We start from the raw sequence: 14,881 nt of genomic DNA on the forward strand, positions 1-14,881 counted from the left end.
ATTAAAATAAAAATAGTTTGGGTACCTAGGTCGACTCAGCCTTAAATGAGTCCTTGGGATTCACAATCCTGAGATAATAATAGGCGGTTGAAGCGTAGTGCTAGCCACATTACCTTCCTTGTATACCGAACTGCTCTAGTATAGCAAGCTGTACCTTGCTACTCCTAAGGGCTCAAACACACTGACGACCAGGTCGCACCGGCCAGGCCGCACCTTCCTCTAAAACCATTAAATCAAATGAGATAGCGCACACTAACGTCCTGGCCGTCCGTTGGTCGTTGCGACCAGGAAGACTGCACGGAAATATTATTATTTTCTGCCGCTTGTTGCCGGTTTTCTTCCAAATTAATAATTTTCAGATGAAATCCCTCAAATTCAAGGCACAATATTTTATTTTCTATAATATCTTATAGAAACTATCTTATAGAACACTATATCTAGTGTTTTAGTGTAGTTTTTTCACACGTGCAGAAAATCCAAAGAAATAGTATACAGACTGGATCAAAGGTAAACTTAAATCTAATCCCTTTTTTTATCAAGGGTCGATTCTAGTAAAAACTCAAAACATTTTTATATGATATACCTACTCTACTTATGGTTGGTATGATACCTGTAATAACAGGTAAACTCATAGGTATAATAATACCTTTGAGTTTCGATGTTAAAAAATAAAAAAAATAATATTTAAAGTTTTTCTACCACCACTTGTTTTTTTTTTTATTAAATTAGTTTTTTTTTAGTTGTATTGTAGTCATGTACAAGGAGGACAACTGTATTTTAAATATTATATTTAATTTAACGTTTTTCAAACAGGGTTCATTAGACTATATTTCTACTAGGTACACTATTTTGAAAAAAAAATTAAGAAAGTAAATTAAACATTCATAAAAATAGAAGTAATTACTGTTGTAAATTCTTCGTTATATTGTAAACATTGAAATAACTGGAAGCTAAACTTTCTACCTGCTTATATTTAGAGCCAGTGTCTGACGATCTTTTTTTACGATGGCCCTAATATGTTTACTTCTAAAGTCGATAAGGGCGCCATATCAGTAGAAAAAAGAAACAGAATATCTCCGTTTTTGTCGGTCGCGCGTACACAATGCTTTTTGTTTGTTGTGAATAGCAACTTCGCTTTTTAGTTAACTCGGATATTTTAACATTTCTGAAACAATATTTTCTAATTTGTAAAACGTAAAAAATCGCAATGCATCCGGCCAGCCGACGGCCAGGTCGTTGCGACCTGGTCGTCAGTGAGTTTGAGCCCTAAGGCGTTAAACGCTATATACGGGACCTATTATTATTATTATTAAATGAAATACATCAGACAAATAGCACTAACTAATTAAATATGTAAACGAAAAAATAGATTTGAAGATGTGCATAAATTTTGTACAAATTGGCTTGCGCAAACCAGATTGCTCAAATTATTTGAGAGTCTAAACGACTCTTAAAAGAAAAAATTGTCCTTAATGAGTAATCACTTCCTAAAAAGTCGACCGTGCGCTTTTGCATGGCAAAATAAAGTTTGTATTCCTGGAATTGCACCTGTACGGTCTCTACCTATTTACTGTACTTTATTTATGTACTTATTAGCTCATAGACAATAACAAAAAAAATATATAAAAAAAAACTAATATATGCCCGCGTTGATACATAATAACATCTCCTATCTCGATAACCCATCATTACCACTTGATATATTTGGCCTAGACAGAGAGAAGACATAGTTAACATCTCCTAAACCCGTAATTTCCTCCAAGATGCAGGCGCATCTTCACCATCCATCGTTATTCTCTGACATTTGGCGTAAAAAGCGCAGAAAATATTCTAATTTTATCGTTTGAAAATTAACCTTCACGATGGAAATTGATTTGGCGAATAACGTGTGACGAAACGTGGAGATGAGTCGTTTATTGGTCGCGGGTGTATAAAAGCTTGGTTGTTCGTGGGTGGAGTTGTTAAAGCTTTGGTGATATCAATTCGGTATATGTCGGATGTGCAAAGGTTAAGAGCATATAAAAATGTATAAAGTATTTTTGGTAAGTTTACAAGTACGTAACCATTTTGGAAAAATTGTACAGTAATGTCCCCGGAGTCTATCTTTACAAGAGGAAAACTTTTATTATTATTAACATTTTGAGAAAAATACATTCTTTAAAAAAATTTTGCTTGTTTCAAATTGGTTAATGCCGTTTATATACTTTTCCAAATTTCCATACTTTTTTTAGAAAAAATTAAAAAACAAAAATTAACAAAACAAACTAACATTTTTCCTAACAACCAAATTTCACTAACTATGTTTTGAATTGGAGAATCGATTGCAAATGTCATTAACTACGATTTCTGGCTATTTATGTTTTATTTTAATACCGAATAGTTACTAACTATAACATCTTTATGCAATGCAATTCATCTTTAGACGCATTTTTCTCGGAAGTAATAAAAAGTAAGTTAGTGAGTTTAGGCAGCAATGGGACGAAATATAGTTCCATTTTTCCTAAATATTCCTCCTAATAATCAAAACGCATAGATGAAAACACAATCTAACTCTGTTTTCATTGTTATTAATAGAATTTTAATTGAAGTCACATTTTTTGCTGTTTTAAAATGTTAAAGAAGCACAATAGTTACATTGTATAAAATTGTATGCATATTAATAATATTAAAAATGTACAGGGTGGTCGAAATTGGTCTGTTTTAACAGAGAAAACCTATTTCCTGACTAGATAGAGCAAAACCGACATAGATGTCATGGGCTCGATTTCTGAGACATGTTTAATGGCGTAAACCGCCTGTTGATATTTTCACTGCCAACTGAGATACAGGGTCTTTTTACATTTTGTACCATTTTGAAAATTGCCCATAACTTTTGTATTTCGCGGAATAATAAAATTCTGTAAAAACGTTCTTAAGGCATTTTTTTAAGCACAATCCAGTGGCGTAGTCAGTTTTTCTCTAGTGTTGCTCTTTTTGTCAGAAATAATAAAGAATATAATTTTTTAAATGGTCATAATCATAGTTGGCTATGAACTTAAAAAAATGCTGGCCTAACCTAACCTTTCCAACGATATAAAGTTATGTGTATTTATTTTTAAGAATAAGAGAAATATTAGGGTTTTTATCTTTATATCGAAGCGGGTCTTGATTTTGTGCTGACCTAGTTGCCTAATTATTTTTTATCACAATTTAATATTCTATAGTATTATTTATCTGCATAATTAAAGACTTTTGAAAAGGTAAATCACAACATTCTATATTAAGTATTACCAATTACAATTAAAACGCCATGGTTACAACTGAACTATTAAATGGAGAATTTAGAGAGAATTGGATTGGAAAAAGGGGCCCCATATCTCACCCTGCTAGGTCCTATGATTTAACTTCTTTCGACTTTTTTATGGAGGAAATTAAGAGTCAAGAATTACAGAAGGCTACTAGGCAAGCTTTTGGACTTATTACACCAGTTCGCCTAATAAATCGCTGTAACTCTGTGCGTAAAAGATGTTTATTGTGTATTTACCAAGCAGGTGCTCAGTTTGAACATTTTTTTTTAGAAAACTATATTCGTCACTCAAAAAATACGTTTTTTTAGTTTTGTTTTTTGTTTATTGTATCGATTTTAATTGTGATTACTAATACTAATATAGAATGTTAATTTATCTTTTCAAAAGTCTTTAATTATTCAGATAAATAATAATATGCAATATAAAATTGTAAAAAAATAATTAGGCAAATAGGTCAACACAAAATCAAGGCCCGCTTCCGATATATAGATAAAAAATCTATACTAATATACAATAAAATCCTTAAGTGACTGACATACTGATTAATCACGATCCTGCTCAAACCACTCAATGTAAGAAGCTCAATTTTGGCATACAGGTTGATTCTAGGGTGTAGAGTTTCGATAAGAAGGGATTTTTCGAAATTCCAATTCCAAGAGGGTGAAACCACCCATCAAATATTACAATATTTTTTATTTAAAAAACGGTCAAGTTTCCGAAAAAACGCTTAAACACGTATATTTTATTTTGTTTTTTACATATTTTAAGATTTTTTAAAAATGTATACAGGGTGTTTCGAAAAATCTGGTCATTGATTAATCACGATCCTGCTTAAAGCGCTTGACGTAAAAAGCTGATTTTTGGAAAACAGATTGACTTTAGGGTGTAGAGGTTCGATAAGAAGGGATTTTTCGAAACTTGAATTCTAAGGGGGTGAAACTATCACTCAAATATTAAAATATTTTTTATTTAAAAACCGGTGAGTTTTTCGGAAAAACTCTTAAACACGTATATTTTATTTTGTTGTTTTACATATTTTAAGATTTTTTATATATTTATACAGGGTGTTTCATAAAATATGACCATTGAGTAATCACGATTCTGTTTAAACTGCTTGACGTTTAAAGCTGATTTTTGGCAAACGGATTGACTGTGGGGTGTAGAGGTCCGATAAGGAAAAACGCCCCTCAATATTACAATATTTGTTATTTTAAAAACAGTTAGTCTTTCGGGAAAACGCTTGGACAAGCATAATTTATTTTGTTTTTTTACATATTTTGAAATTTTTTAAAAAATCATACAGGGTGTTCTAAAAGGTTGGATAATTTCTTAACCACGATTCTGCTTAAACTGCTTGCAAATTTCCATTTAAAAAATTATATTTTTTATTATTTCTAACAAAGAGAGCAAGCATAGAAAAAAACTGACCACGCCACTGGATTGTTCTTAAAAAAGTGCCTTAAAAACGTTTTTACAGAATTTTATTATTCCGCGAATTAAAAAAAGTTATGGGCAATTTTCAAAATGGTAAAAAATTCAAAAAGACTCCGTATCTCAGTTGGCAGTGAAAATATCAACAGGCGGTTTACGCCATTAAACGTGTCTCCGAAATCGAGCCCATGACATCTATGTCGGTTTTGCTCTATCTAGTCAGGAAATAGGTTTTCTCTGTTAAAACAGACCATTTCGACCACCCTGTACATTGTGTAAAAAGGACATATTTGTTGCACGACGCATGAGTTTTTGACGATTTCGTCTTCGTCTTGAGCTGCAATCATGCTGAGTACAACAAATAGGTTTGCATACAACATTTTTCTACGATCGAATTGAAATTCTTATTTAAATGTTTATTAAAAAAAATTACAGTAATTCACAGAATAATATTACTACTAATAATGACACCATAAACAAATATTATTTTTTTGAGTTGATTTTAATTTTAATGTGTTAATTGATGGACAAACTTCATTTCCAGTAGTCTTATGAATTTTATTCTCATTTCTGCTCGTGGAGGTTTCGGGTTCTTCTTTTTCACTTAAAATTCATTTCCGGAATGTTGCTGCGAGGTAAACCAAGTACTAGTACTTGGTTTAAACTAGGTAAACCAAGTACTAGTACTTGGTTTACCTTCCAGGATTTGCAAAGTTTTACGAAAATTTACAAATTTTTTCTCTTTAGTTCAACTCGTCATTAATAATGCCAAGGTGTTTTAAGACAAAAACAACTTATTTTTTGCACTTTTTTTTGCACTAATGCAAAAAACTTGACTTTTAATACAGTAGATAGAGTAAAAAATAGCTACTTTTTGCACGATCGTAGAAAAAATTATTTAGTTCAATGTTACGGAAAGGGTGATAATAGTTATCGGAAAATGTGATATTTTAACGACAGCAAAAATATGACGTTAATCAAAATTAACAATTACCATCTATTAAAGAATGAACTCGAATAAATTATATTATTCTAGAAACGCTTTTGATTGTTAGGACGTTTAGGAAAAAATCAACTGTATTTTATTTTTTTTTAATTTTCTCCAGAACGATATGGATAAACGAGATTAACTATTTTAAAACAAGCAAACATTTTTATGAAGAACGTATTTTTCTCAAAATAGACATAAAAGAGTTTTTCCTCTTGTAAAGACGTTCCGTGGACATTCTGTATAGAAAACCAAATAGATATTGGCTTTCTTCGTTTTTTTAAATAGTTAAAATACTAAAAACGTAAATATTAAAATTTTTTTGTAAAAAAATGCTGTTTTAGATTAGACAATATAAAAAAAGTCATTTTAACGCCTAGGCATAAAAGTAAAGCACTTTTAGGTCGCCATAAAAGTACTAAATTATATTTTTTTGAAAGCGTTTCGAAATTGACAGTTTTTGATATTTATTTGAGATTCGAAATTACATTCTTTTAGGCACTAGTATCTAAAAGTGACACTTGTTTAGGCACTAGTGCCTAAAAGTAAAAAATGAAACGTTCAAAGTTGTTGTAGGGTGGTCTCGTATAAGTTTTTCGACTTTTCGGGTACTAACGTGGATAGCGCAGTAGTTTCAGTAGCTTGTTATGTCTATCCAAACACTCATCATTATCACTCATTTTTTCACAAAACTTTGTAGGAAATACGGCGACGTTTGGACTTGACAGAACTTTGTCATTAAACAATGCACAAACAATGCCTTAGTAACCGATTACCAGAACATTTTAGAAAATGTTTAAACATAAATAATAATAATAGCGTAAATAAAAGTGTTTTAAGCACTCGACGTATTGTCCAACTCGGCTTTCGCCTCGTTTTCAACAATTTTGCGTCCCATGCTTAAAACACATTCATTTCGCAACTTCTTACATAAATAGCTATATTAAACTGACATAAAGTGTCAAATTCGACGAGCCGTAACCATAGTTTATCGATATATAATTACATACAAGGTATGACTTTTAAATCTTATTTTTATATTGTTTGAAACGCTTGAAATTGTTCAAAAATTATTTGTGACGTTTGAAAAAAAATAGCTTGTTCTATTCGAAGTAAAAATTACTTTTTGTGCCTCGGCTGTATATCGTAGTCAAACGTACATCCTCGTCATTTTTACTCCTAACAAAGCAATATACTATTTCTAATAGCTTTTTCTTTTTTATAAATAGCTGCTTCTAGCAGTTTTCAGCATCTCAGTATATGGACAAAGGAGGCCACCTTCAATTCAACCAGGTCAGATCATTAAGATTATCAAACAAGAATCAGATCTGAGTCCTGATGGATCATATCACTGGAGGTAATTGCCGAAGCGTAAGATTTACATCGGTTTTTAGTCCTAAATACACTCACAAGTTTTATACAGGGTGTCCCAGAAATAAGTGCAAGTATTTTAAGGGGTGGTAGATCTCAATAAAAGAAACATATTTTCTCTTTATCGTTTTTTAAATTGTCAAGAGTTATTTTACTTTGAAAATTTACAAAAAAAATATTTTTTGCTAAAATTTTAAGAACCACTGGATCTTTTCTGGATTTTCTTTCTTGTAAATTTAATCTAACACCTATGTTGCCATATTATCAAAAAATTATGTTTTTTAACTAAAAACTAAAAAAATTTCCAAAAAAAATGTCAAAAAATTTTGAATTTGTAATTTTTTTTGCGAAAAAACCTCATAAGCGTGTTTCTGGGGTTGAACTATACTACCAGTTAAAATACTTGCACTTATTTCTGGGACACCCTGTATACTGTGTTCTAGTGGACCGATTTTGATGTTTTTTCTAAGAAATTTGTAAATAAATTATTTTACTTTTTAGTATCTTTTTCTAAAGTAAAAACGAAAGTTGCCATCTGTCAATTATACGAGGGAAAACATAATGTTGATATTTTGGTCAAAGTTTAAAACACCCTGTGGAGTACGTTTTAAAAAAATAATTTTATCGCGAATGCATAAGTGTAAACGGCTGTGCGCACACGCTCACTCTGAAAATGTCTGTGCGCGAGCAGCCGCGAACGTGAGCCGTCTGGTGTCGGTTTTTGGTCCGTGCTCAAAGGGATTTTATGTGTGCGTGAACGCTCAGTTTGCACCGGCCATTTGTTTTGTCTGCGTTCGTGCGTGCGTCTGTGATTTTTTTCGTTTTCTTTATTAAAATTATGGAGTGGATCAATGAATCTTCGTTATTATTAATTGAATAATATGAAAAGTTGCCTATATTATGGGATGTTAAACATTCTTTATATTATTAAAAAATAAAAAAAAACGCATGGCAAGACCTTGTAAATAAAATTAATATTGAATATGTCGATATTAATGAAATTGCTATTCTAAAATTTCTATCTTTTGTTCGTAATTTTTGGTGTTATTAACTTTTGTAAATATTCAAAATCGAGCCTGGTCATTTTTGTAAAGTTTTTGAACTGATCATAGCCCTCCAGATACTAAGTTGTTGCAGTAAATTATATCGATTTCTAAAAATTTGGGTTTGCCACCAGCGGCGATGTTTTCGATTTTTCTCCTTTTTAATAATTAAGCTGTGTATAACAATGACTGCAGCCTCGACTATTTCTTGGTCGTCCATTATTTTCGCCAATACAACTCTGCTGTGCGCGCAGAAATGGATCACTTCATTCGTCGAAACATAAGTTTTTAATTTGAACGGAGACGAAAGGCGAACGAATGCCATGCGCGCACGCTCAGCTCGTGCGTGCTAAAGTCTAAACGCACCATTAAAGCTCTATATTTTTGAAGATATTCGCTTTTGAAAAAGACACTAACATTTTTTTCGTATTCTTTACATTAAAACCATACCTTTGCTTTTGGTCCTAGTCAACAGACCTATAAAATAGTACTCTAGCAACAAGGTTATTGAAATATAAGTTTGTCTCGTAACTCGATCCGCCATTATCGAAAACGTCATCTACTACGTCATAGGAATGAGACCACTCATAGATAAAAAGATAAAAACTGCCCACAGTCCGACAGTGCATTTCCGAATCGATATTCATTGTGTACTTTATTGTTTATAGTGTATGGCGTCAATAGTTTTCAGTTGTTTGATGTATGTTTTCTTTAGTGTATTGTCCATTTATCTCTCTTTGTCGGTTGCATTTTATTTGTTATTCTTTTATCTATGATTTTATACGTTCTGTAGCATCCCTGTGACGTAGTTGCAGCTCCGCTCCTATTGGTCCAAAAGTTACGAGACAACCTTATCTTTTAATAACCTTGCTCTAGCAGAGATGGTTTTAAGTTCAAAAGTTGATCCCTACCATATTCAATTGAAGCAGCAATAGCCGATACTTCAGAACTTAAAACTAATCTCACATAGAGTAAGCGTCAATAATAGACAATAATAATATCAGTTTTCAATGACAGTGCTTCAATCACAGTTTTCAATGACAGTTTTCAATGACAGTTTTCAATGCTTTCGGTGCTAACGTTGCTGTAAATTGTTACTGTCTTAATCAAAAGGGAATATCTCCAATAAAAATAAAGCTATTGGAATGAACCAAAAAACAAACTATCAAGAAAAGATGTACCTAGATGACGAAATAATGTTTAAGTTGCTTTAATAATATATACCTTTTGTACCAATTTATTTGTGAAATGATAATTCTTACAATTATATTTAGCTATGAAACTGAAAACGGTATAGCTGCTCAAGAGCAAGGACAATTAAAAAACCCGGAAGCCATGGAGGCGCAAGGATCTTTCCAGTACACAGCTGATGATGGTACTCCAATACAAGTTCAGTACGTTGCGAATGAACTGGGTTTCCAACCTCAAGGTACTATTTTAAATACTATATTTTCTTTTGAATTACATCACCATTCTTCCTTTACTAACTACCCCAGTCAAATTATTTAAAAAAGGCCCATCGGTGGAAAAAAATCCCACAGTCTTGAAAATGGTTTTAAACGATTCCTCTAGACCTGGGCTGATATGTGTCAAAAATGCCCGAAGATAGACGATGAGCTCGAGGAGTGGGGAGAAGTTAAATGTCTTTTTTGCTTATATCTCGGAAACTATGACATCTACCGAAAAAATACCGCTGACAAAATTCTCTATAAAAATGATTCTATACATTTTTGTTCCCGGACCTATGCCTTTATATAAATTTGGATACAAAATCAAATGGCATATTTCAAATCCGCACAAACACATTTCACTTCATTGCACGTTTTTCGTTCAAATAGCGTTGAAGAAGTACGATATCATGATTTTTTAAGTATTAAGTATAACTTTTAGTATATACTGTGATTTTATAAATTTTAGACGTGATGCGTTCACATAAATCACTCCTTGACTGCGCAAGTTATTTGTTAATATGGATAATGTTTTCCGTTCATTTATTTTGCTTTACTTATATGTTTGTGTAGTTAAAAGAATAAAAACTGACATTATGTACACAATATATTAAAGAAATAATACTACATTTATAAAATAATAGTGAATTATTATGTTTCTGAATTAATTGTTGTGTCGGAAATAAGAAATACTTTCATAAAATTCTTCAATTCAAAAGTCTTATAAAGAATATTAAAGACACAACGGAAGACAAAAAGTCACGATGCAATGAAGACTTGAAAGAGAACATAAAGACCCCTTAATACTACCATTATTAATATGAAAGGTTAAATTTAGACTTTAATTGGATTTTAAATGCGAAAATACAATATGAGAAATAATGTTAATTTTGTCAACCCTGTAACTCTTTTCTTTTCACACCAATTTTTTAGAGAATTTTCTGAGCTTCAATTTTCTGTATTTCTGTGGGTATTTTTTTGTAGGTGTCATATTTTCTGAGATATAAGTTAAAAAGTCATAAAAATGACATTTAACCCCTCCCCTCTCCTCGAGCTTATCGTCTATCTTCGGGGACTTTTGACACATATCAGCCAAAGTCAAGAGAAATCGTTTAAAACCATTTTCAAAACTGTGGAATTTTTTTCCACTGATTTCTCTAATTAAACTATTATAGCAACGAAACAAAAAAAAACTATTTTAAACGTCTAATTAACTATTCAGAGAACACTTTAGTTTTTTTTCAAGAAATAAACTTCGACACAAAGTTATAAACATTATTAAAATAATGTAATATTTTTTATTGACTTCTCTTGCAAATAACCATAAACTCGACAGTATTACGAGCGGTATTAACGTAATTTTTATAACTAATATGGTAAAATATGACTGAAAATTAATTAGCCAAGGAATATTACGAATGCACGATCACGTAAAAAGTTAATAGAAGCACGAACACAACAATTACCGACCGCAAACTTCAATCAAATCGCGAGTTTAGTGGCAGATGCCACACAGCGACTAGGCAAATGCTACATGGCAGGTTAAATTGTGCCTCCCGGCATGATTCCACTATGATTTGCGATGCACTGTATACACAGATCATCTTATTTAAATTGCAATAAACCTTGCACTTTAGGAATTAATGGCATTTTCATCTCTCATTCACTGGAAAATATTTGGAAATTTGTTTACCTTACCTATGTACAGGGTGTCCCATTTAAGTTCAAGTCATACGGTATCTCCGTTATTATAGATAGAAAGAAGTGAGTGATATAATGATAGAAGGGTGCGGTTTGCACAAACCCTTCTCATTTTTTTTGTCAAACGAAAGATGCTGTAAACAAAATTTTCACAGCCCGCTTTGTTCCTGAGCTACCGTTTTTTTTTTGAAAATTTTTCAATTGGAGACACCCCCGTATCTCTGTTACTGTGAAAGTTATCGGGAAGGTGAAAACTGTTTGTTGTAGAACTTTTCACGTAGAATACAGTGGCGTAGTCTGTTATTCTACAAAAAGAATATTTTTGAAGATCCGAACTAAAGTTATGTTTCCTTTTGACAGTAAATATCCTATATATTTATCAATTATATCATTAAGCCTTAAAATAAACACGCCAAAAACCAAGATAATGGTCGTTAGTTGGAGAAAAAATGTTTCTTTTGACCAGATCTACCACCCCTTAAAATACTTGCACTTATTTCTGGAACACCCCGTATGGATCACTATTTTAGAAAATAACATTTTTATTTCTTGTTACCTATCACGGCCTACTAATAAGAAATTGATGTCGATTAAATATTTCAGTAAATAGTGAAAATAAATATAAAGTGATATATATTTTTGAGCAGCTCATAGCAAAACGGATCATATGTTTTATAAATATACAGAGTGTTCCGTTAGAAAAAATATAACTAATTCATATTTTCAAAATTGTTTGTTGGGATGTCCCAAAATGCAAAATTTTTGAAAAGACGCTTTAGTTCAGAAAGATGGCTATGAAAATTTTGTTTACAGCATCATTAGGACATACTAAAAATTCAACCATATTTTCATGTTTTTTTTTTAATTTCCGAAAAAAGTGTAAACGCTATTAACAATAAATAAGAACAAGTAAAAAGTTAAAATAAAACAATATATAATACGATAAAAAAAAAACGGCGTCAAAGACGGCTGATGAATGACAATCGATGACAATTTTGGAGAAGTCTTTGGTGTGTTTTCTCGAACATAGGGTATCTTGTTTGTTAATGTTTGTATATAGAGAATTTTAATATCGTACAATAAAAAAACGACGTCCAGTTGGTTTGGAAACGAACATCGATTACATTCCTCATATAATTTTATATATAAAATGACAGAGATCTTCATTGCTTAGCCATCGCTGACGCCGTTTTTTTATCATGTTCCCGCCAGATTTATACCTCTTTGAGGTGAAACTATATTTCACTCGATATTTCATTAAAGTCTCAAAATAAAGCAATATTTGATGCTTTGCTCTTCTTATTTAGTTGGAAAATACTTTAATCTTTTTAATGGCACACTTGTATCTCAACTATTGTAGTTAAGGCGTTTTTCTTTGACATGACAGTATACTTGAAGGTTGCCAAACATAGTTTAGTTGTGTTTTTATTTTTTTTTGTGGTGTCTTAAGTAAAATACTATACCGGGTGCGTCTCAAAAGTGGCTCACCACTATAACTTTTATATTTCTTCAGTTAAAAAACGAGATTTGGTATGTTACTATATGACATAAATTAGTCATGATGCTTTGGAACAGGATCTGTTATTTTCGAAACCGGTTAGTTTTGGAACTGGCTTGGAACAGGTTCAGGTGCTATCCTGTACCACTTCCAGTTCCAACTGTTCCAGCTGCTTCAAAACACTGCGGCACAAATTAGCATAGGAAAATAAATATTATGATTGATTGACGTATTCAGTTGTTTTCTGTCACTTTATGTTTCGCCGGAAATGACTACAACTTTTGATTTTTAAATAACACCATCGGTATTTTTTTACTTTATTCGATAAAAAATAACACTCTGAATATAATGGCATATTATATGTCAACTTTTGATATTTTCGCATATGGTTTATTTGAAATTATAACATGCGGTTCGTAACGAAAATTTAACTCAAAATACCAAGTGTGTGATATCAAATTATTGGTAAAAAATGCCTTTTCCAAATATGCTAATGAGCCACCCTCATTCCATTTGAAAAAATTGAGATATGATTAAAAATACGATTGGAGCATTTTCTAACTGACCAGGACAAGACACTAAAAACATTAGACGATCCAATCAATTTTTCCAAGGCTCATTGATTAAGAATTAGTGTTTTTAACATAGCCATGGTACTCTATATTGAAATTTAAAATACGATTTTTAATTAAGCAAAAATGTCAAAAGTGGACATATGATATGTCATTCTATTCAGAATGTCATTTTCTATCGAATAGAGTAAGAAAATACCGAGGGTGCCATTTAAAAACCAAAAGTTGTAGTCATTTCCGGTGAAACAGGAAGTGACTAAAGACAATTGAATACGTCACTTAATCCTATTTTATGTCGTATACTAAAATACCAAATTGTAAAATCGCTTATTTCTGGGGCTTACTCAACCGGGTCTCACAATGCAAATTCACCTCAAATATCCATTTAGTTGGTCATTGGCAAGCACTTTCTCATTGTACATAAAAATAACAAAACAAACATTTACTGATCTGGATAAAATTGATAGTTAAATAGTATGACTCACCCGGGGGTACTCCGCCCCCTAGCCACTGATATATTCTATTCAATATATCCCATTCCATATTTTCCATCTAATTCAAATATCATTCGGATCTATTGGTTAATAATCTTCAACAACTAGCTAGTGTCACCTGAAATAGTATAGGGGCTTCCCCCCGGACGCAACTCTGCCGCTAAACAGATTTGCATCCCAATCGAATAAGCTCTAATTGGGATACCTCACTAGTCTCTCTACCCCAACGCCGCATCGTGTCAATCGAGAAGACAAGGGAGACCTCACACTCTCAAGACCAACCTCGAAGGAAAGACGTCACCAGAGGTTTTCTTCCAGTCAAACGACCCGTTGCCTTACAGTACTTGCAACGTTTATAGTCAAAAGACTCTCAACCCCCAAATATCAGCTCTATGACAAAACACAACACAACAGCCGGCTGGCCAGTCTACTACTGAACTGCCGTAGGCAAGCTAAGCCTCCTCTTACATCATAATTTTTCCAGATCGTAAATGTTTACATTACTTGCCAATGAATCATACTATTTTCTCTAATCGACTTTAAAATAGAGTGTTTTAGCATTACTAGATAAATAAATAGAGAGTTTCCAAATTATAAAACCATTATTATAACCAACTTATTTTCCAAGTTTTACAAAATCTCGTTTTTTTATCTGAAAAAATAAAAAATTATAGGGGTGAGCCACTTTTGAGACGCACCCGGTATAAAAAGTGAACTGAAGACAAGAGATGTATAATTAAGAAAACCAATTGCCAACAAAAATTATTTTCAGGTGCTCATTTTCCAACACCTCCTCCAATTCCACCCGCCATATTGAGGGCTCTGGAGTACAACGCTGCTCATCCAGAACAAGATGATTCGGACAAGCCTCAACGTTTGGGATGAAACGACACGTAACTCAACCCACATCTGCTGTGATTGTATATAAATGATGCCATGGTTAATGCTTGGTTTAATAATATATTTGTACAAGATGAAATGTGCTCAATAAAAGCAAATTTGAAAAAGTTGTTTTATTTTTTTTTAATTTCTTGATATTATTTTATGA

At 32.1% G+C, this 14,881-nt stretch overlaps 1 protein-coding gene across 1 annotated transcript; it reads left to right on the forward strand.

Moving 5' to 3' along the window:
• The first annotated feature begins 1,903 nt into the window (after nt 1–1,903).
• LOC115880450 (endocuticle structural glycoprotein SgAbd-8-like) lies at nt 1,904–14,834 on the forward strand. The gene is made up of 4 exons (XM_030897655.1): nt 1,904–2,042; nt 6,936–7,063; nt 9,395–9,549; nt 14,606–14,834. Exons 1-4 carry the CDS (start codon nt 2,025–2,027, stop codon nt 14,716–14,718), a joined length of 414 nt encoding a protein of 137 aa, XP_030753515.1. The 5' UTR covers nt 1,904–2,024; the 3' UTR covers nt 14,719–14,834.
• Nucleotides 14,835–14,881: the final 47 nt, after the last annotated feature.

The sequence above is a fragment of the Sitophilus oryzae genome, unplaced genomic scaffold (genome assembly GCF_002938485.1).
Source record: "Sitophilus oryzae breed Bouriz unplaced genomic scaffold, Soryzae_2.0 scaffold_1624_pilon_pilon, whole genome shotgun sequence".
NCBI classification, from domain to species: Eukaryota; Metazoa; Arthropoda; class Insecta; order Coleoptera; family Curculionidae; genus Sitophilus; species Sitophilus oryzae.

What these genes read in the sequence shown, in the direction of transcription:
- LOC115880450 (XM_030897655.1), top strand. An exon ending in GATGGATCATATCACTGGAG is followed by an intron (nt 7,064 to 9,394) that starts GTAATTGCCGAA and finishes AATTATATTTAG; the next exon opens with CTATGAAACTGAAAACGGTA. An exon ending in ACTGGGTTTCCAACCTCAAG is followed by an intron (nt 9,550 to 14,605) that starts GTACTATTTTAA and finishes AATTATTTTCAG; the next exon opens with GTGCTCATTTTCCAACACCT.